This window comes from Apis laboriosa, unplaced genomic scaffold (assembly GCF_014066325.1).
Source record: "Apis laboriosa isolate Shangri-la unplaced genomic scaffold, ASM1406632v1 scaffold289_cov146, whole genome shotgun sequence".
NCBI classification, from domain to species: domain Eukaryota; kingdom Metazoa; phylum Arthropoda; class Insecta; order Hymenoptera; family Apidae; genus Apis; species Apis laboriosa.
In genome coordinates, this window is record NW_025222686.1 from 743,836 (window position 1) to 768,240 (window position 24,405).

The 24,405-nt window shown below is 20.7% G+C and overlaps 5 protein-coding genes across 13 annotated transcripts; 2 read left to right on the plus strand and 3 right to left on the minus strand.

Annotated features, from left to right (window-relative positions):
• On the plus strand, window positions 1-1,508 carry LOC122714164 (transcription factor A, mitochondrial). The gene is made up of 5 exons (XM_043935255.1): window positions 1-124; window positions 261-336; window positions 591-963; window positions 1,051-1,149; window positions 1,277-1,508. The coding sequence occupies exons 2-5, from the start codon at window positions 278-280 to the stop codon at window positions 1,487-1,489; spliced, it is 744 nt and encodes a 247-aa protein (XP_043791190.1). The 5' UTR covers window positions 1-124; window positions 261-277; the 3' UTR covers window positions 1,490-1,508.
• A 1,348-nt stretch (window positions 1,509-2,856) lies between these two features.
• On the minus strand, window positions 2,857-4,259 carry LOC122714163. The gene is made up of 4 exons (XM_043935254.1): window positions 3,914-4,259; window positions 3,508-3,573; window positions 3,295-3,425; window positions 2,857-3,213 (listed from the first exon to the last, which is right to left on the minus strand). Exons 1-4 carry the CDS (start codon window positions 4,017-4,019, stop codon window positions 2,944-2,946), a joined length of 573 nt encoding a protein of 190 aa, XP_043791189.1. The 5' UTR covers window positions 4,020-4,259; the 3' UTR covers window positions 2,857-2,943.
• A 482-nt stretch (window positions 4,260-4,741) lies between these two features.
• LOC122714142 (chromatin assembly factor 1 p55 subunit) lies at window positions 4,742-7,191 on the plus strand. Its single transcript, XM_043935210.1, has 5 exons — window positions 4,742-4,861; window positions 5,409-5,907; window positions 5,978-6,235; window positions 6,337-6,664; window positions 6,752-7,191. The coding sequence occupies exons 1-5, from the start codon at window positions 4,843-4,845 to the stop codon at window positions 6,929-6,931; spliced, it is 1,284 nt and encodes a 427-aa protein (XP_043791145.1). The 5' UTR covers window positions 4,742-4,842; the 3' UTR covers window positions 6,932-7,191.
• A 768-nt stretch (window positions 7,192-7,959) lies between these two features.
• Window positions 7,960-15,313, minus strand: LOC122714146 (slowpoke-binding protein). Of its 6 annotated transcripts, none has more exons than XM_043935221.1 (9): window positions 14,891-15,313; window positions 10,197-10,372; window positions 9,493-9,758; window positions 9,104-9,398; window positions 8,953-9,044; window positions 8,506-8,631; window positions 8,367-8,440; window positions 8,231-8,278; window positions 8,026-8,156 (listed from the first exon to the last, which is right to left on the minus strand). In XM_043935221.1, coding segments are annotated over exons 1-9 (1,416 nt in total). In that variant the 5' UTR covers window positions 15,229-15,313; the 3' UTR covers window positions 8,026-8,155. The 6 variants fall into 6 exon arrangements, 4 of the variants coding, with proteins under 4 accessions (XP_043791154.1, XP_043791156.1, XP_043791158.1 ...); XR_006346583.1 differs by having other exon boundaries at window positions 8,065-8,156; window positions 8,963-9,044; XM_043935219.1 differs by lacking the exon at window positions 8,231-8,278 and having other exon boundaries at window positions 7,960-8,156.
• A 3,053-nt stretch (window positions 15,314-18,366) lies between these two features.
• LOC122714160 (non-structural maintenance of chromosomes element 3 homolog) lies at window positions 18,367-19,917 on the minus strand. Of its 4 annotated transcripts, XM_043935247.1 has the most exons (7): window positions 19,727-19,917; window positions 19,440-19,538; window positions 19,213-19,322; window positions 18,971-19,139; window positions 18,793-18,887; window positions 18,574-18,705; window positions 18,367-18,497 (listed from the first exon to the last, which is right to left on the minus strand). In XM_043935247.1, exons 1-7 carry the CDS (start codon window positions 19,881-19,883, stop codon window positions 18,414-18,416), a joined length of 846 nt encoding a protein of 281 aa, XP_043791182.1. In that variant the 5' UTR covers window positions 19,884-19,917; the 3' UTR covers window positions 18,367-18,413. The 4 variants fall into 4 exon arrangements, with proteins under 4 accessions (XP_043791182.1, XP_043791180.1, XP_043791179.1 ...); XM_043935245.1 differs by having other exon boundaries at window positions 18,793-18,842; window positions 19,213-19,538; XM_043935244.1 differs by having other exon boundaries at window positions 19,213-19,538.
• Between the last annotated feature and the right edge of the window lie 4,488 nt (window positions 19,918-24,405).

Genomic DNA, 24,405 nt, shown 5'->3' on the forward strand with positions numbered 1-24,405 from the left:
TTTCGTGGATAAATTATTTTTTATACATCTATAGATGATAATTTGTATTGATAATTTTAATCTTAATGTAGTCTCTTCTTTTAAATTTGATAATTTAATTGGATCATTGTAATTCGTAAGTTTTGTACGTGTTGCATTTTCATTTTTTGTTTTTGTTATATATATATATTTTCTTATATTTGTACGTATTTAATAGCTTTATTTTTGTTCAAAATAAATATGAAACAATAAAAATAATAATAAATAATAATTTTATATAGTTATATATACATATAAGATGATGTGTTATGGAAAATTTATATATTTTACACGCTCGGAAACTTTATTGTGCACAAGGTAAAATAAATCAGATTTAAACAAATATTATAATAGAAAAAAATTTTATACAATTATTTAAAAATAGTTCATGAATGAATCATTTATTTCGCAAATGGAAAATTTATAATAAAATTTTTTGTTAATAATTTTATATTTTAATTTTTATTTTACATAATAATACAGTTAATTTTAATTATAATTTTTACGAATTTTTCTTTTTGTTATTAATATAACGATAATGTTATTAATAAATGAATTTTTCATTGCTTTAGAAATTGTTTATTAAATTTTTATCAAAATGCATCAAAAAGTGTATTAAAATATATAAAAGAAACAATTCTTCCATCAAAACCAAAGAAACCAATATCTCCTTTTCTTTTATATGTAAAAGATATTAAATTCAAAATCAAACAAGAAGAATCTAATATAAAATATTCAGAAATATTAAAAAAAGCATCCAAGGGATGGGCAGAATTAAATCCTGTTGAAAAGGAAAATTTTACAAAACAATACGTAAAAAACTATGAAATATATACAAAGGAATTAAAGGAATATAATAATTCTCTTACTAATGAACAAAAGCAATTATGGGAGAAAAAAAAAAAAGAATATGAAGAATCTAATAAAGAAATTAATAATAAACAGGTACTTATAATGAATAATGAATATACCAAATTATAATGTTAATATTTTTACTTATTATTAATTAATCTAATCAAAGATTAATTACAGAAATATAAAATACTTGGTAAACCAAAAAAACCACCAAATACGTATTTATTATATTTATCATCTAAAAAAAATGAAAAAGATCCAAATATATCTTTCAAGGTATGATAAAATAATTTCTAATTATATTTTATTTTTTATTTATTAATGATTAATAAAAAGTATAAGATTACTGATTATTTTGTTATTTATTTAATAAATTTATTTTTTTTTTATTGGTTTTCATTAGGATTGGTTAAAATCAATGTCAATAAATTGGAATAAATTGTCAAATATAGAGAAGGAACCATATGTTATTAAAACTATGCAATTACAATCCCAATACAAAGAAGATTTAGAGAAATGGGAAATGAAAATGATACATTCAGGTCATTCTGATATTGTAAGACTTCAAACTTTAATGAAATATAACTTTCATAAAAATGAACATAGAAATAAATAAAATTAAAATATTTATTTGATTAATTATTTTCATTTAAAAAATTAATAATATAGATATTTTTATAATAAAAAATTAATAATTTATATATAATATTCATTGATTTAAGATATTATAATTATAGAAAAATACATTATATTTGAAAATTACACTTAATAAAATATTTGTAACATTTTAGATAAATTTATAAATTTATATGATGTTTTATTTATTACGAAAAAATAAAATTAAATTTAAAATAAATTAAAAATAAAATAAAATTTATTATAATTATTTTTTAAATAATTTATCAAAGAATTATATTATTTTAACTATAATATTCTTCTATTTAAATAGTTACTATGATTGGCAACTAGTAATATGATGATATGCAAACTTCTTTCGTATTTATATATATGTATTAAATTTATTATATAATTTGTAGTAAATTTAATATATTAATTTGTATTTAGGAAGTTATTTATATTTACTAGAGAATATAATAAATCTCTGCATGAGATCTCTGCATCTTTAAATCAGCAGGCAGCAATTGTTAAATATTCAAGTTGCAATGGAAATATTACTTAACAATATTCATAATATTATTTTAAAATATAATAATATTTTTATTATTATTTATTTTATTTCATAAATATCATTTTTCATTTATTTTTCATTAATTCTTGATTTTTCATTCATCCACAAACAAATTATTTTTTTATAGAATATTAATATGTTTATGAGATTTGTCTTTACATTTTAGAAGCTAAAATAAATATAAAAGTTGCCATGCAAAATTTCAATTGAAATTTGTTTATTAAGTTATAAGTATTTAAATATTAGCAAAGATCAAAAAAAAAAAAATGAGAATTTTGTTTCTGTCTTGCTTTATTTAATGCAAATTTATTTATAATATATTAATAAATAAATCTTATTCAATAAATTTTTATGCAATATTTTAATTTTTGTGTTTATTTTGACTTTTAGAATCAATTTTGCAAAATTTCTATAATTATTTTACTTTAAAATCCTATTATATATCCTATATATTTTATTTTAATTTATATTATTTTTCAAATAAATTCTTAAATTTCTTTCAAAATACATTAGTTATTAAAATTTTTTTCTTTTCTTTAAATATGTAGTTAATATGTAGTTAAATATATAGTTTTCGTTAAATATGTAGTATAAATATAAATGTGTATAAATATAAATATGAATATGTATTTAAATATGTAGTATAAATATAAATGAATAACATAAATGATTACAATAATTTCAACATTAAACAAATATATAATATTAGATAAATATAACAAGAGGATAGAATAAATTTTATTTTATCATTGAATTATATTCTATATTTTGTTTGTTATTATTATAATTATATACTATAAAAATTTAATTAAATATATGATATATTTATATTTTAAAAAGATTTAAAAGAAATAATTTGTTTATATATGTTCATATATAATTTACACAGTTAAAGTAATAGGAATATCTGTGTTATGTAAACAATAAAAGAATCCATAATGTATTAATGTAAAACTGAAAATATATAAAGCTAAATCTCCAAGTATCATACGACTTATTGTTATTAATTTTTTTAATCTATAAGTTAATTCAGGATTGATATTGCATAAAATCAAAGCAGTATATAATAGATTATTTTCTTGCATTTCTCGTGTATTTTTATAATTATATAGACGTCCCAACATGATTGGAAAATATGGTATTGTAATTGTCTGTAATATTTCAATTAAAATTTAATATAATACATTGTAACAATTTTCATTTTAATAATATATATATATATATATAATTACCTTTCCAAATAAATGATCCAATTGTAATATTAGTAATATATTAACAATAACAGCTAATAATATGTAATTTATACGATTTGTTAATAATAAAGGTGATGAATTTTTTGACCAATTAAAAGTATTGTCAATACCTTTAAGTATAATATTAAAATTATTAAATTTATTCAGAAAATAATTTCAAAATAATTATTTTTATATATATATATATGTTACCTGATATTTCATTATTTATATGTAAAGATGAAGTTTCTTTTTGTATGTCTTTAACAATGATTTGAGCTAAAATAAAATAGTTTTAATAATTAAAAAATTAATGAATATTAATTTTTATTGATTATTTAAATAATGAATAATCAGCCTGTATTATCTGTTTTATACAATTGTAATTAATAAATAATTAATAAATAATATATATAATTGTAATTAAAATAATATCTTGACAAAAAGTAGATATATATAATTTTTATTTCAATAAATTTATCAAAAATATTTTCATATTTTCAATAATTATAAAACAAAAAATATAAAATTCGTCATTTTGACGGGTTCTTTTAATATTAATAAAATGAAAATATTTTAATAATTTTATAATATATGGGATTGATAATTATTTTGATACCTTTTGATTTATTATCGTCTTTGCCAGTAATTTTTAATAAACGTTTTTCAGAATTTTCTAAAATTCGTCTTCTTCTAGCATTTCGTTTTGCATTGACATCTTCCATGTTATTCTTGTTATACTTTACTTTAATTAAATATTAGAAACGAAAATTTATGCTATTACACTAAATTTATGCAAATTCAATAAATAAAATTTATTTCTTCAAAATACATACACAATACAGAACAAACAAATTGAGAAAAGTTAATAGTAACCTTTGAAATCTACAAAATTTTTATATTTGAATAATATATTAATTTGTTATATTATATTTTTAAAATTCGTTTCCATATCAATAATTACTTCTTTGCTAATTGCTTTTTTGCTATTAACTATTTAATTGAATATTTACAATAATACAGAAGATATTAAATAGAGATTATTTATTAATTTAATAATTAAAATTTCAATTAAATTATTAAACACTGCTAAATATCATAATTTTGACATAAAATCGAAAATCATTATCTGTCTATATCATATAATTATTGTAATAATTATTGTATATATTATATGTAATATTATTATTTTATATAATAATAAAAAAAATAATATAATTATTAATAAATTTTAATACTTAATTTAATTTTATGATATCGAATTAGATATAAATAAAAAAAATTAATCAAATAACTGAAGTTTTTTATACAATTTTAGTTAATATTTAAATATAAATAAAAATATATAATATAAAATGTTTAATTTAAATATAAATTAAGTTATGTATCGCATAAAATTTTGAATGATATAATGAAAACGCGGCATACATTTTTAAGCAAGTATATACTTTTACCTACACTTACATTTTTAATGAAATCTGGCTAGATTTAGCGGTTTTTGGCGGGTTAAGTATACTATTAGTATTGAATTTTTATTAAAATATAACAATGGGAGATAAAGATGGTGGTAAGAATAATATTAATTACTTTGTTACGTTTTCTAATTATTTCTATAATTATAATTGTTTTAAAGAACATTTTCGTATTATAATATAACGACAGAGTTTTTTAAAATAAATTTCTAAGAAATAAAATTTATTTAAAATATTGTTTAATTTGTCAATAATAATTTAGTTTTTGTCTATGTATGGTATAAAATGGTGTGAAATATTTTTATATTCTAATCTATAATCTATAATAGAATTATATTGATTAGGTTATATTATATCATAAAAAGAATATGATTTTCATTAGTTAAAATATTGATTTTTTTTATTTTTTGTATAGTGTGTTTTTTTTTAAATGTATTGATTGAATTACTGATTGATTTATAATGTTTTTATATCAAACTATAATAAAAGATATTTGAATTAGGTAATTTTTTATTTCGAATATTTTTTTTGTATATTGCATGAAAATTTTTTAACTATTTATTCATATTTGTAATATTTATGTGAATCCTAATATTTCTTAAATATTTTATTAATCTTATTGTATAAATTATTTTATTATAGAAACTTTTGACGATGCTGTAGAAGAAAGAGTTATTAATGAAGAATATAAAATATGGAAAAAAAATACTCCATTTTTATATGATCTTGTAATGACGCATGCTTTGGAATGGCCATCTTTAACTGCTCAATGGTTACCAGATGTAACTAGACCAGAAGGAAAAGATTATTCAGTACATCGTCTTATTTTGGGAACTCATACTTCAGATGAACAAAATCATTTGCTTATAGCTAGTGTACAATTACCAAATGAAGATGCTCAATTTGATGCATCTCATTATGATAATGAAAAAGGAGAATTTGGAGGATTTGGTTCTGTTAGTGGAAAAATAGAAATTGAAATAAAAATAAATCATGAAGGAGAAGTAAATAGAGCACGGTATATGCCACAAAATCCATGTGTAATTGCAACTAAAACACCATCCAGTGATGTCCTTGTATTTGATTATACAAAACATCCAAGTAAGCCAGATCCTAATGGTGAATGTCAACCTGATCTAAGGTAAATATATTTAAATATGTTTATTAGAAGATATAATTATATAATAGTGATTTTAATATTTCTATACTAGATTAAGGGGACATCAAAAGGAAGGTTATGGTTTGTCATGGAATCCAAATTTAAATGGATATTTACTTAGTGCATCTGATGATCATACAATTTGCCTATGGGATATTAATGCACCTCCTAAAGAAAATCGTGTTATAGATGCAAAAACAATTTTTACTGGACATACTGCTGTTGTTGAAGATGTAGCATGGCATCTGTTACATGAATCTTTATTTGGATCTGTGGCAGATGATCAGAAATTAATGATTTGGGACACAAGGTAATTAAATATTTATATTAATGATTGATAAAAATAAATATTATTATAATGAAGTTCCAATTATTAATTGGAAGTTGTAAATATATTTTTGTATTTCTTAGATGTAATAATACCAGTAAACCAAGTCATACAGTTGATGCTCACACTGCTGAAGTCAATTGCTTGAGTTTTAATCCATATTCAGAATTTATTCTTGCAACTGGCAGTGCTGATAAAACGGTAGCACTTTGGGATTTGAGGAATCTTAAATTGAAATTACATTCTTTTGAATCTCATAAAGATGAAATTTTTCAAGTTCAATGGTCCCCACATAATGAGACAATATTAGCTAGCAGTGGAACAGATAGACGTTTACATGTATGGGATCTCAGTAAAATTGGTGAGGAACAATCCAGTGAAGATGCTGAAGATGGACCACCTGAATTACTGGTATATAATAACATAGTTATATTTTTGATAAACAATGTCGTTGAAATTTGTTGAAAAAAGTATTTTATTTAATTATATTTGTTATAGTTTATTCATGGTGGTCATACTGCCAAAATCAGTGATTTTTCATGGAATCCTAATGAACCATGGGTCATATGTTCTGTATCAGAGGACAATATCATGCAAGTATGGCAAATGGCGGAAAATATTTATAATGATGAGGAACCGGACACACCAGCGAGTGAATTAGAAGCTGGCGCGTCATAAAATGTATAACAAAAATAACCGATTAAATTATTTCATACTGAAATTTTCTAACGTGTACACATATATGTGTGTTCACATAAAATCAATCCCATTTAGGATTAAAAAAAAATCGGTATTTTAATTAAACTGAATTTATACATTTAAACGATAAAGATCATCGAGAAGCAATAATATCTATTTTTACTATCAATCTTATGTCTGCTTATATACATACATGTATATTAATTCCATATATATTTCCATAATAAGTGTTGCATATGAATATTCGATATTTTATAGAAATAATTGATACTTCATTGATTCTAATATGATATATACATTATGTATAAATTTATACAAAAAGTTTTTTTCTATAGATTCTGTAATGAGTTGTAAATTTTTATGTTTATATATAAAATTTTGTGTATTATGCAATAGAAGTGTAAAATGATTTTCAACTGAAAAAAAAGTAGTTTTTTTTCCAATTTAAACCATTAAACATATCTTAGTTTTGAAAAATAAAAATATTAGAGTATTATTATGAATTAATAGAAGTACATTTATATTAAATGAAACAAATTAAAATATTATTGTAAAACATTTTATCAATTTTTTTAAAATTAAGTACAATCACATTTGACATATTTAATAACATCGCGACAATTCTTTTTTTAATTTATTTTTATTTTGTATGTTATATCGTTAAGAAGAAATATAATCCAATCGAAATTACGCGAAAAAATTTCGAGACGAAAAAGATTGAATTTATAGTTTTTATGAAATAATATTTTATCAGTTTTCTACTTTTTCTCGCAGACATAGGTAACTTTTAATATTTAATAACTGTCTTTTAATATTTTAATTAATAAAATACATTACATTTGTAACATTTGTGTCTTTTTTTCAGTTTTTGTGTCTTTTTTTTATCTTTTATATATATTTTTTCTTGCGTCTTTTTTTCATTTATTATTTGTTTTTATATATTATTTTTTTATATTAAATTTTATATTAAATTTTTACATTTAATTATATTTAAATTGAATAATTATTAGAATAGAGATTAGAACAATTTTTCTAAAGAAACATATGAATATAATAATAGTAATAACAAAATAAATATTTTTATAATTATATAGTTGTATTCGAAAGTTCGTTATAGATTTCGTCAAGTAAAGAATTTTTACAAATGGAATATCGTCTATGTAAAGATGTCATATCAATGTCGATACTATCGAAATGTATAATTCTGTAATATGGAAAAAATAAGATAAATTAGTTTCAGAATTTTATATTAATTAATTAGATGGTTCGTGTCATTACCAAAATCTGCATGTCAAATAGATGTCGCTTATAGAACGCGATCTTTGCCTGTTTGTACATGCAAAATGAATTTTTAGCAAAATATTGAAAAAGACACGAAAAAATAATTTAAATGTTCTATTATACATCAAATTACCTCTTATTAGCATTTTGTCGTTTAATATTGTCGAGAAAGTTTACAATGGGCGGCGTTAAGATTGGACGAAATAACTATAAAGAAAATTAAAATTAAAATTAAGTAATTTAAAATAGAAAAATATAGAATTCACACATACCGTAACGGGAGCACTTCGCATTTCACGAAGATCAATATTTCTGAATAAATCATGAACAAGAATTTCCTCGATAATCTTATGACGATTAGATAATTCATCAAATATGAATTTGAATAACTCGATGACCTGCATACGTAAACATTTCAATCAATAATTTTGGTTAAATAAAAATTGATATTTTAATATATTTTGTCAAGATTATCTAATCTAACTTTTTATTGTTTAATTTAATGTTTAATTTTTTATATGTATTATTATTATAAAAAACATTAGTAATCAAATATTATTAATGTAAATATTTGATCACTAATAATATTTCTTATAAGTTTATTAAATATATATAAATTGAGCAATAATCTAATATTATTAATAATAAAGCAAGTAAGCAAAAGAAAAAAAGATAAAAAGAAAATAATAAATAACAAGAAAAAAAAATATGATTTATACTTGAGGATACATTTCAATATCCGATAGATGAACAGAATTTGGCTTAAATGATGGTAATTCGTAACCAGCGCACATCTCAAATAGCATGTGACCTGGAAGATGACAAATATTCAAATTAATATATTTAAATTGTAATTGAAATTGATCTTACCAAAACATGTCATGTCAATTGAAATAGTTTGTGATATTCGAGAAAAAATTAATGGATGTATTCGACTGGTAAAACCAAGAAGCGTATTTTCAAGACCAGCGAGACGTGCGACACCATTTTGAATGAGCACATTTCCTGAATGCAAATGGATTACAGTCGGAAATCCTCTTTCTTTTAAAAAAATTAATGCTTCCAGTATTTGACGTCCCATTTGTTGAACTTGAGGTAAAGGAAGTCCTTTACCATGAGAACTATATTTTTGATTCCAATCTTCATTCCAACCTGTTCTTTCGATCTATAAATCATTTCAATGTAAAAATATAAAATCCAAGCATTTATTTATTTTCTTCAAAAATTTGTTTATTATTCAATTTATCATGATTACTTACCCCATATATCAAATCTTTCAGACTACCTTGACTTATTGGTTGAACTACAATTACATAATTTTTATTATCATATTCAAGAAAATCGATATCAAATACAGGGCATATGTATGGATGTTGCAGGGCTAAGAATAAATCATTCAAAACATTCTTCGTCATTGGAGTTATATTCAATAAACAGTTTTTAGTCAATGGAGCTAACGTAATCAATCGATCGGTTTTTAAAGAAGTATCTCTGACTATGAACCAATGTTTGTCCATTCTAGAACCTATAAATTAAAATAAATTATTTGAATAGCAATTCCTTCGTTTTAAAAATAATAATAATATTTTTATATTATGTTGTCATATTAATGTACTTTAAAATTTATATAAAATATTCGAATGATACAAAATTAAAAGATAATTTTAAAAATTAAAATAACCAAAAAGCTAATATGCAAAACTATTATTTAATTTTTTAAAGATCAAAGACTTCATCTTTTTGAGATAAACAATTTAATCATAAACAATTTAGCATTAGATAAAACTAAATGAAGATAATAAAATAAAATTAAATTGTTTATAAAAAAATAAGTTTTAACAAATATTTTTGTATATCAATTTTTGCATAATAATTTTAATTTCTAAAATTATTCTTTAAATTTTCCATTTATATTTTTTAAATATCTCATACATAATTAATAAATGTAGAAAATCGAATTTACCGAGATTATTTAACTGTTTAACGAAATTATAACGTGATGTTCTACAAATATAAGTTTGACAAATTGATAAGGCACGATCCCTGGACCTCTTCTCCATTTCCATACATTCGCCAAATTCCATACTTTCACAAATAGATGATCCGTGACCCAATTCTGTATAATTATGTTTTCCATTCCTATTTTCAAACATAATAAATTCATTTAATTTCAATGTAGTTATCTGTTTATTTTACGGAATAAGTTATAAATAACGAATTGAATGCCAATGACTTTGATTGAAATATTATTAATATTATTTTCATTAATGATAATCATTGATAGATTGTTTTTGTTAGAATTTTAATTAATTGTATTTAACTGTTTTTTTTATACAAAATGAATAGAATTAACAATAATAAGATTATAATATTTAATTAAAAAAAAAAGAAAAGTAAAAAAAAAAAAAAGAATTTAAATAATATTACCAATCAACAGTATTGTTTTCCGCTTTATTTGAAAAATTATAATTGCGCTTATGAATTATTTCTTGCGTTGATGAACGATTCCTCAAATGATACCAATAACAAATTAGATGCAGACACCAACGATTACAAATTGTATTGGTCGCATTAGTATTATTAGCGAGCAACCATCGTTCTCTACGAATACAAAGATTTGATCTTATAAGATGATAATTATATTAATATATAATTATGTTGATATTTCAAGAATAAATTAATTAATTCATTTTTTATATTTTTAATTCATCTTTTTATTTTTCATATTTTTCATGTATTTATTTATTATGTCTTTTTTCATTTTAACTTTTTTTATTTATTTCATTTTTAGATTAATTCTGAATTTTAAAAAATTTAGAAAAATAAAAAAGAGAGAAAGAGTCACCTGCGTTGTTGTACAATTGGTATTCGTTTTTTTGAAGATTGCAAATTTTTTAAATAGTCGTGATGACGATCAATTATATATCGTGAATCATGATCGTTTATTTCTGGTGTCATTGAAGAAAAGTTTAAAATTTCACTTTTGTTATGTTTGTCGCTCGAAATGTGATTGATTATTGACTTATATTAAGTGTTTATATATTCATGTATCATTCTGATTAAAAAAAATCAGTTTATATACAATCAAATATCAGGAATATTCAATGAGTCAAGGTAGCTATTTGATAGTAAGAATAATATCAAAATTAATCAATATGCATCTTTAATAATCATAAAGGTCTAATATTAAAGTTTTAATATTAATAGTAATAATTTGAAAAATATAATTAGAAAAAGTGGCTGACCGATATGAAATTTGAATAAGTAAAGAAGAAATAAACGTCAAATATAAAATTTTAGTTTGAATATTTATTAGTTCCTAAAACATTAATGAAAATTTTTCAGTATTATATTATGTATATTATATATTGAATTCGTGACTAACGTAATCATTTTTCTGTAGAAATTATTATTGATATTTAAATTGCAAAAATAAAATATAAAATAATCCTTGAGCGATCAAAATTACAATGAATATCAGCATTATTTTTGGTTTATCGTTATAATGTTAATGATTTTTGTAATTTCAATTGTTCAAAAATTATTTTATTTTATTTTAGTATTTTGTGGATTTAATGGATTGTTTCTATTTAAAGTGTGTTCAAAATAATAGCTATAATATGTTAATATTACGCGTCAAATATTTTTATCTGCAAATTAGTTTTTTTGTACTCTCATTTGTATGTTTGTATATTTGTATATTTGATACCGTATTATTATTTAGTAAGTTAAATTTCATCATTTTATCATTTAAATTTAATTTCTGGAGAACTAACTCAGATTTTATCATAACAAAATGATTGTATATGGGATATTCCACGTATATATATAACCGATTGTAAGTAGATATTCAATAATTGGCGATAATAAATAATTATCATTTAATAACATTTGGATAGCATTCAATATATTAGTAATATATTCATATATATGACATTCAATATATAGTCCCTGATTAAAAAATTAGAAAAGCGCTATTGTATACATCTCTTAGTCAAACGAATTAAAATTTTGAGTGAATGAAAGGAAAAGAAATCTTAAATATAAAATTTTATTTTTCGAATATTAATAAATCAAATATTAATATTAATTAATTATATATTATTAGTTTTCGAGATATTAATAAAAAATTTTTGGTACGATATATTTAATTCTGTTATACATATATACGCGCTTAACAATATATGTATCAGCATAATGTATCTATTTCTATAAACACATCGCAACAAACAGTATTCGAAATGTTTAACAGACAGTTAAACAGATAAACAGATTTATTAGATTTTATTAGAAAAAATTTATTAGATTAATGGAGATTTCTAATATATCTCTATTCAGATTATAATTATATAATAGATAGATTCAGATTATAATAATAGATAGGTCAAGAATAATTGATACTCATTGTAATTTCAGTTATTGTAATTTCGGTCGCACAAAGATTTTATATTTTATTTTTGTATTGCGTAGAATTCCATGAAAACTCGATATTAGATTTGAGACATTTTAAATCCATCATAATCTATAAGGAAATAAATTTTTAATCAGTCTATATATTTTGGATATCGCATGCTGCGATTTATAAAAATAATAGATGATCGTAAGCTAATGCATATATTGTCAGACATTGGCATATAGACAGAATTCAATGTATTATATCAAAATTTTTTTATTAAAATTAATTAATTTTTATTAAAATTTTTTATAAAATTTTTTCTCCCATCTCTCAAAATTTCAATTCATTTGGCTAATCAATGTATATTGCATTTATCCAAAATTAAAATCATTCATAATTTTTAACATTTGATAACTATAATTTGATAACTATTTGAAATAAGAAAATTTCTTACCAATGATTTTTAAATATATTAGAAATTATCATTTTGAACTTTTTAATATACAACTAATCATTAGTTTTCGAAATATTTATAAAAAAGATTGTTACTATTATATATATTTTTTTTATGTATCAGATAAATTTTTCTTATAAGCATATATTTATTACATAACATATGAATTACTTATATTTATGTTTCTATAAATACATCGCAACAAATGGCATTCAAAATATATGGATTTAATATTTTCTCATGTATTATGATGGATTTAAAATATCTTAAATCTAAATTATATCATTTTTAGATTCGAAAAATAAAAATAAAAATTTATTAATATATGCACAAATATAATATAAAACAATCTTTAGACAATCGAAATTGCAATGATACAATGATAGCAATGATACAATGATAGCAATATCAGTATCATATTTGGTATTTATCGTTATAATTTTTATCATCTGATAAAATATTAATTATTTATACAATTATAATATAAAAATATATAATAAAATATATATAATATATAAATATATAATATATAATATAAAAATATAATATAAAAAAGTTATAAACAAAAAAATTAATAATTTTTTTTAATTTTTTTAAATTTGTTTTTTAATGTAAAATTTTAATCAATAGTTTAAATAATGCGATGATATAAAGAAAGAAAATAAATATATATATATTTTTTAATAAATACAGCTTTCTTGTGTTGAATTTTCAAAAGTAGAAAAATTTACATTATATATTTTTTTTTATTATTAAACATTAACATACCAGATGAGAATAGAAACAAAAAAGAAACTTATATATATATAACTATTTTATAATTTTTTTATTTTTAATATAATTCTCACACTTCTTTATTTTTTTTATATATTAGATAATAAACAGATTTAATAAAGTGTAAGTGAAAATATACAATACATGTATAAAAATATAATATAATGTATAAGTAACAAGTGAATAACATTATGAAGTACTCTTCATGGTAATGAAATTTTTCAGAAAAGTATTGTAAACATAAAAACTTATTACACTATTTATATATAATTGTAGTAGTGTATAACTGTATAATTGCTATATATAAAATGAGGCGGTTATACGAAATTTTATTGCAAAAAAGCGAATTCTATAGATTTTCAAAATTATTTAATTTCTCATTAATATATCCATATTTATATTTTTATTAATATTTCTTATATCATGTGTAAGTAGCAAATATTGTAATATCATTGTAATATCTTGGTGACAAAAGTTGATTGAATAAGAAACTGTAATTTAATAATATTATTTCATGTATATGTAGATCATAATTATATAATATAACAAAATCGAAAAATTTCTATACAAAATTCTCTTATATTCTCCAAAAATCATATACATCAAGGACATTATTCCTATGATATTGTAAATATTTTTACATGCTGATTAAACGATATATTATTTTGTAATATAGATAGGCAATGACTAATCCAATAATAAAAATATCCCTGTATTCGATAGATAAACATTTGTTAATTATTGATTAAACAGTTCGTTAACTTTCCAAATATAGAAATCGATATAAACATAATCAAAATAAAGACTGTTATACACATGGATCAAAACCAGCATTTTAAAACAATAAAAAACAAAGAAAGAAATTTGCAGGAAGCTAATATTATTAGAAGTATAATGTGACTATGCATAGAAACGGTTATTATATTATGTACATTAGATTGTATTATTGCCATAATTATTTATCTTTTCAATAATATATGATACATAAAAAAAAATGCATAAAAAATATAAAATAATTATAAAATGGACGTACCTAACATCAGAGTCTTTACAACTTCGAGCAGCAGATACACGACTAAATAATATTTTGGCTAGATTGTCAATTTTATTAGTAAATTGATAACTCTTTTCTTCGTCACTATCTTCGTCTTCGATACTTGCGCTTCTTCCACGCCTAAAAGTACTAAAAGTACTTCGAGCAGAGACTATAGCCTCAGAATCGAGTTCAATGGCACTTTGAGTTCTTCGATTGATAGCACGACGTTTCCGACGTGTTTTCGGACGTTCCTGCCAAAATCTATCATGTCCTGTGACATCTGATTCTTTATGATCATCATCTCTTTTATTTAAATTCTGATATAAATTGAACATTTTAAATTCAACAAATTGAATTCTTTATATATATTTATTATTAATTCTTTTTATTAATCTTCTTTATTATTAATTCTTTATTTATATTTTTAAATAAATGATGTGAATTACGTGTATATGTTATTTTAAATAATTTTTAATTTCTCTTTCTTTCTTAGTGATAATATTATTGCGCTGTTTTTTTTTTAACACAAAAGCATTGAATGTATTTATAGCATATTTATGTACACAAAATAATTCACTAAATATATTATTTTATATGGAATAATATATTTTAGAAAATCGTATTTCTGTGTGATAATATATAATATTCGAAACAATTTTTTTAGTTATTTGCGCATAAACAAATTTAAACGTCATGAAGTAAAGAAAAATTGATTTTCTACGAAACTTTTTTGTTTTCGTGTATGCATGATTAGCGAACGATCATATTCGCAATTTCTCCACATCTTGATTACGTACATAAGTAACATTATAATAAATATAATATAATTTGATAATTATTTTTTTGCTGTTTTATAATTTCGTTAAGCATTTATATTTACAGTTTAATAGATATTGACAATTTTATCATTTTTATATTTGGCGATTAATTATTTCATTATTGTTGAATTTATTTATTGATTAGCTTAAAAAATGAAAATTTATATTCGTATTTCTATTTGATATATATTGTATATACATATATATATGTATGTATATATATTTATAATTTATATATGTTTAATGATTGCAAAATCACTGATAAAAATAAGAGATTAATTAAGAATAATTCGTACAAAATATGAAGTAAACGATTTATACAAATAAATAAAACAATAATACGATAATACGTGATAGTATAAACCGAATATACCGTACTATCACCTAGTAAGGAAGACGACCGAATACTGAATACTGAATATCCGATAAAGCTTCGTGCTAGTTTAGATCCCCCAGTTTGACATAGATTCGCTGGCCCAGCTGATTTTTACTTCGATTGCTGTAACTGCGCGTTTGCATTTCTACATTTTCAATAGATATATTGTGAATTAAACCATTTTTATTTTTTAATATTTAAATAATATAATTATTGCATTCGTTGTATATAATTTATCATTTATTATTAATAATTTGTATCATCTTACAACATTTGGTATCGTGATATTGTTACAATTATTAAATTATGATTATTACGATAGGAATTTTTTTATTTTTTTCTTTATTATTTCTTTATTATTGAAATACCAAGATAATATAATGAAGCATAATGTTTACAATGAAACTTGAAAAGAGATTTAGAAATTTCTTTACTCATAAAATATATAAAAAAAAAAATTTATAAAAATGATTCAAAGTTTCATATTTTTCTATTTTGTTTTTATATATGCTTTTAATTTATAAGCATTCCTCATTGCGTTATTATGACGTAATAACAGAATTAGAAATGTAAATATGAATCCGATTAAATTTAATTAAAAGTAGGGCATGTTTTAGATCCCTTTCGATTCTTTTGCTGAACTTAAAGATTATACATACACATGCGTGAATTTTAAACATCGCAGTTTTATGGCTGCTCTCAGGGACATTTAAAAAAAACAATTGTTAAACAATTGTTGTTTGATTATTCAAAGAATAATTGCTTGATGAAATTAAAAAAAATTTAATCTTATCAATTCTGTTTAAAAATATTTCTTTATTTATTTGTATAAGTTTTAGAAATTAATAATATTATTATTATATATAATAATTTAATCAGTTTATATTATAATAATAATATTATTAATAAATATTAATAATATTTATAAATTAATAAGCATAATAATAAATAAATATATTTATAAATAATAAATAATAAATACTAATAAATCAATTCAGAATATCAGAATAATATATTATTAATAAACATAAAATTAATATTATTTTTAATTTTTATAATAAATAGATTTTATTATTTTTCATTAAAAAAAATTTTTAATACATTATGTTTGCAGTTATTATATGAAAATAAATACAAGCATTAATAGATAGTATCAATAAATAATTAATAAAAAATGATTGTGTCAATATTCAAATTTTAATAAAATAATTTTCCAGTATGTAGCCATAATTCTCTAGTATCTAGATTTATTATATAAAAATGATTAACAAAATGTTATTATATAAAAAAATATTTAAAAAGTTGATAATGCATTTTAATTTATAATATAATATAAAAAATTAAATTATAATTTAGAAGAATGAAAAAGAAAATTAATTGCAAAGAATAATTAACAGTTGAACAAGTAAATAACTTTTTTAATTATTTTTTAGTTTAATTTAATTAATAATAATAGATTTACTTTAATTAATTTTAATAACTATTAATTTATATAATTTATATAAAATGAAATTAAAGAAAATATACAAAAGAAAAATGTAGTAATATTTTTTGAAAAATTTGATTTCAAGAGAATATAAATAAAAAAAAGGGAAAGAAAAATTTAAATTTCTTTTAAAAAGATATAAACAATATAAAATAAAAATTGAAATGAAGAAATTTCATCTGAATAAATTCATCAATATAATATCAATATAATATCATCATATCATCATATATTCACACAATAATTATTTATTTTTCTATATTTACTTAGAAAATAATTTTTATATTTTTTTATTTATTTTTAAATTAAAAAAGTAATTAGTTAAGTTATTGAAGCAAATTAAGTATTGATGTGTAATTACATAAATAAAGAAACAATTTTAATAATTATGTTTCCAATTTTATAAATATTTTTTGTTATCTTTTCATTCATATGAAAAAATGTAATATTATAATAATTATATTTTTAATTTTATATTATATATTATATTAAATATTATTTATATCTTATTAAGAAGTTTACCATATAGCTTGCCATAATCATAATTTTTAAAATACAAATAATTTTTTAAAATAATTTAAATATTCATGAAATTGAAATATTCATGAAAGTTTTATAGTTGTATAATATTATATAAAATAACATAAATTAATAAAAATATTATTTCTTTATATATATATGATTTAATAATAATTAATAATATCAATTTCAAAGTATTGAAACATAATGAATTATCAATATATTATTGCAAAAGGAATTCATTATTATTTTTATATTTAGAAAGAAGGAGATCTATTTTTAAATTCTTGTTTATTACATTCATAATAGTATATATACATATCAATGAGATTTGTTTAACTTTTCTCGAGCAAGTAAAATTTTAAATTGTAATGGCCAACTGTTTAATGGACGCCTATTGTATATCTATTATAGAATCATACTTGTTTTATTATTAAAAAAATTATATATGTTTAAAATTAATTTAAAATCATGTTATTACCTCTGATACAAAATTTAAAGCTTCACGTCGAGAAAATTCATATTCAGCACGGGGACCCCATTTAAATTCTATTTTAATTGAATCATTTTGTTCCAGTATAGTTTTATCAAGATATTTTTGTGCAACAAAGAGCTATAAAATAAATTTTAATTCAATATCAATTTTATATTTGATTTATTCAATTAATTTTCTTATATTTTCTTTTTTTTAGTTTTTTACCTCATTTATCAAATACTTAACATTACCAAAGTAAGGATGATAATGATTGTCTAAATAGGAAATATCTAAATTAGTAAGAAAATCCCATAATGATTCTGAAATAATTTTACATTACATTAAAGATAAGATCATTTTTAAATAATTCTATATATTTCATTGTTATAAACAGCATTATTACCTTCAGTACAGGATTCTTCTTGCATGAAGATATGAGTGAGTACTATAAATAATAATACTTGTTGGCTACTTTCTGTTGCACATGGATAAATATGTGGTAATTCATTTTTTATTTCGTTTACTAGCATATATTTATTACCTTCAAGTTCTATCAATTGATATCCAAAAATCTATGAACATATAAGTATATGCATATGCACGATATTAATTAAAATATTAAATAAATTTTAATTTTGTTTATACCTTTGACAAAAGATCTTTTGTTTTGTTCATTATTCTAGAAAAATGTTTTCCTTGATTGTCAAAAACATTTTTAATTATACGAGTTTTATTGACAATTTGTTTTTCTCTATCTAATGTAAAAAAGTATCGTATCAGGTTATTAATAAAGCGATTATCTTCTTCAAAAATTATATAATCAGAAAAGTTTTGCGATTTTTCATTAATATATGATATATTTGTACTTGTACTTGGAATAGGTTGAGAAAGAGTAGTAATATTATTCTTTTTTTTGACGATTGATTGTGATAAGTTCTTTTGTTGATTTTTTCCATGATTTCGTAGTAAACCTTAAAAAAATATTTATAAATTTTATGTATATATTATGATAAATTATATATTTCTTACTCATGAAGTATGATAAAGAAGTGTTATAGAATTATTTTTATTTTTTATAAATAAGATTCAGGATATATATAAAATGTTTCACGTTGCCATTCAAAATTTTATTATAATTTTCTATTGTAATGACATCTACCTATCGTTAAGAATGATATAAACTTTCTTTTTGTGTTTGAAGGAATTTGAAGGACATAACCACAAACGAGGTAAAAAATAGATTTTTTATGAATAGGACTTTTTGTTCTATGTTCTAAAATATATACGTAAAAATATGTAAAAGTCATAAAAGTCATATTTATTTTTTAAAATTTAAAACAGTAAATGTAGAAATTTTAAATTCGAAATATTAAAACTGCTGACTAATTATCATCTAAATTAATTAATAAAGAAAACAGAAATAAAAATATAACTATAGATATAATTTTTATCATATATGTAATCCTTATACATAAGATATCCCAAAAATATGAAAACATTCATTAATTATAAATTTCAAGCAACATTTTCTTTTGCAAAAACTTTTGTTATGGTTTTATTAAAGAATTATTAACAAAAAGCATTGACCAATCATGGAGCGCATAGCTTAATCAAACCATTAAATGATAGCGTGTTACCGATCGAGTACAATTAAGTTCAAGCAATATACATCGAAAAAAGTGTGTTAAATATAACAAATATTTTTTTATGAATAAAAATTATATCGAATTATATCACAACAATGAATAAACTATAATATTCAATATACTTCGATATGTATTGCTTGGATTTGTTAATTGATGATATATTGCTTGACTAAACTATGCGTTTTGTGATTGGCCAATATATATATACAAAGTATCCCAAAAATGTGAGAACATCGATTGCTTCAGAAAATTTCTGAGATAATTTTAAATAAAATTTTTTTTTGCAAAAACTTTCGTTTCGTTTTGTTTCAAGTTATTGTATATAGAATTATTATATTCATGAAATATCTTTAAAGGATCTAAAAACAAATACATGGTTATTTATTAACAGATTCATTATAAGCAATTGAAATTTTATATTATTATAATTTAAAAAATAAGACGAAGCAAGATATAAATAAAAAGAGATCACTGTATCTCTGTTACTATCAGTGTCTTGCTTTATTTAATATGAACTTAAATTGTTTGTAATTTAATAAATAATTAATAAATAAATTTATTTTATATTTTATATAAAATTTTATATAAATTTCAATTTTATATAAATTTCAATTGACATTTTTGTATGTTTTTGTTTATTTTGACCTGTAGAATCAATTTTTTAAAGATAATAAATATATTAATTCTGTATAGATATATTAATATAATTATAGGTAATCCTGCTATAACACGGTAGATAGATTCCTAGAAAATGCCGTATTGTGTGAAACCGTGTTATATGAAATCCAGAGCCAGTACAACAAGGGAGATTATGTTCCGAAAACTTATTAAAAACAAACATTTTTTTTTTAATTTCATATAAGGAACTTTATTAAAAATATAAATGTATACTAATGTATAATACAAAACGAAAAGAAACAAAAAATATTATTTTCATTTAATGCGATCTTAATTTCCTCCTCATCACAATCAAACGAGAACGTTTTTTCGGTTGAATGATATCATCTTCACTTTCAAAACTTTTTTCTTTATTTAGATTTTTTGCACCTTCTATCCTCTTTAAAAAATCTGTAATTTTGGTTTGTTTGCTGGTTCTTACAAGATCATTGTAGATTTCACAATATGGAAATAAACAATTTTGCAGTTCCTTTTTGAATTTTTGGCTTCTTTCAGCGGAAGGGTCTGCATTCAAGAAAAATGATTCAAGATTTTCAGCTAAGTTTACTTCTTGTAATTTTTTTAGTGATTGTGAATTATTAACTTTAGAATCTTCATCAGTACTATTGTCCTCAGAATCGAAGATAATTTGATTTACAGCTTCGGATTCCATTTCCATCAAATCCGCTTCGTTAACTTCTTCTTCCACTAATAAATTTTGAACTTCCTCAATAGCCATATTCACAAAAAATCCTCCGATTGATTTAGCAAGTTCTAATATGGTATTCTATATTCTAATACCAATTTCATTTTCTGACGATTTAAGCACGTTTTCTATTTCAACTGAAAATGACCATATCTTCTTCCAACATGCATTTAACGTTGATATTTTTAGTTTTTTCAGCGACAAAGATGTAATGTCGATGCAGTGCTTAATTGAAAATTGCTTCCATTACATTAATTGATTTCGAATCGGTTATATCTAAAATCCACTGTAATGCTCTTCATATGTAATAAATTTTAAAAGTATAAATAATATCTTAATCTAATAGTTGGAACAACAAAGTAGTATTAAATGGTAGGAACATTATTTTGACGTTGGGATGATTCAAATCTTGTGGGTAACATGGAGGATTATCATTAGATACTTATTATCATTAGATACTTATTACTATTAAGTAATAGCACCTTGAAACTCAAATTTTTTTGCTTTAAATAATTTTCAACATTTTGCATAAAAAAATTTAGAAATCAATTTTTAAATAAATTTCCAGTTACTCAAGCCCTTGGGTTTGTTTTCCAATATATCGATAAAGTGTTTTTATTTATACTTTTACGCACGTGGATTTAAAGATCTATAAACTAGCAAGGGTTTTGTCATAAAGTCCCCCGACACATTACAAAAATAGTGTTATACAATTTTTAGACACCTTAAATCTGAGTGCAATTTTTTTTTTTTCAATATAAAGGTTCTATTGGGCATTTTTTTTCATCAAAGCCTAGTTTCATCGGCATTGAAAACTTGATCTGCTTGTGTATCCTTGCTCTTCTATAATGTTTTGTATTTTTTTTAGATAGGCTTTATAATCAGTCGACATAGATTGAATTCTTATGCTATGAATTGCAAAACGCTTTTTGAATTTTTCGAATCAACCTTTACTTGCTACAGAATCTGGATTGATAGAGAATTCCCCATGTTCTTTAAGATGTTTATAAATTTTAAGTGCTTTTTGTTTAATGATATTACTATTTTTTTTTAATAACTATCACCAATCCAAATGTTGAGTGTCTTTCCCATTTTCTCAATTATTGGCGTCCACAGACGAATTGCATATTTTGCGAATATCGAAAATGCAGTAATTGCATTTTTTATTTCTTTTTCATTTTTCTTAATAGTCCGAGCTGTTGCTTCATTAATTAAAACTTTTTCCTATGAGATGCTTTTTCTCCTTTTAAAAGACAATCCAAGATTTGTATCTTTAGATTTTTTTTCTACAGAAATAAATTTTTTCTTCAACTTTGTTTTTTTCTTAAATTTCGTTTCTTTATCAGACATAACTTGGGATTGAAAATTAATTTTCCAAAAATTAATCTTAAAGATGAAAAAATCATTCTTTAACATATCGCAGATAACTCGACGCAAATAGTCGCTTGAGACATTTTTGTTTCCAAGAGATAAGAAAGAAAAGAACTTTCTGTCTGCAGACCCTTGGCAGCAATTGCATTTTATAACGATCGATACGATATCGCATTGCACTTTATCCATTTTGGATACGATGATACTTTCTGCAACACTGTATCTTTGAGACAATAAAGCTCATCGTGGATGGTATGTAAACTGTGCATTTCCGCTATAATATTAGAATAGAATTATAAATGAATAAATTATAATTTGTTTATATATTTTCATGAAAAGCCACTATAATTCATTATTCCTTCTCGTCATTATTTTAAGATAGTTTTTAAATGTATTAAACAAAAATTATGTTATCTAGTGCTGTAGAAGCACAATGTTGTACAAACAAAGGTTCCTACAATTTATCATATCGTGTTATAGCGAAACCGTGTAGTAAGATGCCATGCTAGGACAGTTATCTGTATATTGCATTATTAGAAGATTTGACGAATTTTTACTTCTTATTAATAATCAAATTTTCAAATATAAATTTTATTTATATTAAATAAAATATCTTAAATTTATTTTAAAAAATTTGTTTAAATATTATATTATTATTATATATATTATAATTATAATAAAAAAATTATTTATAAAATTGTCATTTTTTTATTTTGATCCTTAATTTTGAGCTTGAAATATATTGTTAAGTTCAAAATTATAACTTTAATTTAATTTATAACTTTTCCTTATTAATATTACCATCACTTAGCTTTAATTCTCAAAATATTTGCAAAAAACTTTTCATGAATCTATTTATCTTATGAATACATTCAATATGATATTATACATATATTGATGAATGCTAATATAGATAATATAATTATTATATTAATATAATTATAGATAAATAATTTATTCTTAATGATCATTCCTTAATTATAATTTAATTTAAACAATAAAGAACAAAATTAATGGGTTATAGATTAAATTAGATTAGATTTTATTGTTTAATGAAAATTGTATTCTTATAAGAAAATTTAAAGAAATATAGATTTAAAATTTCTAAAAAGACGTAATTGTCAAAATATATTCTAGAATAATTTCATATGTATTGTATATATATTACATTTCTAATTTAATAAAATTTAAATTTAATTTTACTTAAGAAAATATTTGATGAGATGATTTTCTTATTAGAAGACCTAAAGATTATATTTATGTTTGATTATTTTCATATATACAGACATATAAATATATATATATATATATAATACATAAGCTTTTTGATATCGGTTTTTTATATCACATAAAAAAATCATAAATTAAATATAAAAGTAGATCAATCAAAATAAAATTTATAGTTCAGATTTTTAAAGCTTTTTCATATTATTTACATTGAGATTCATGTAATAAGAT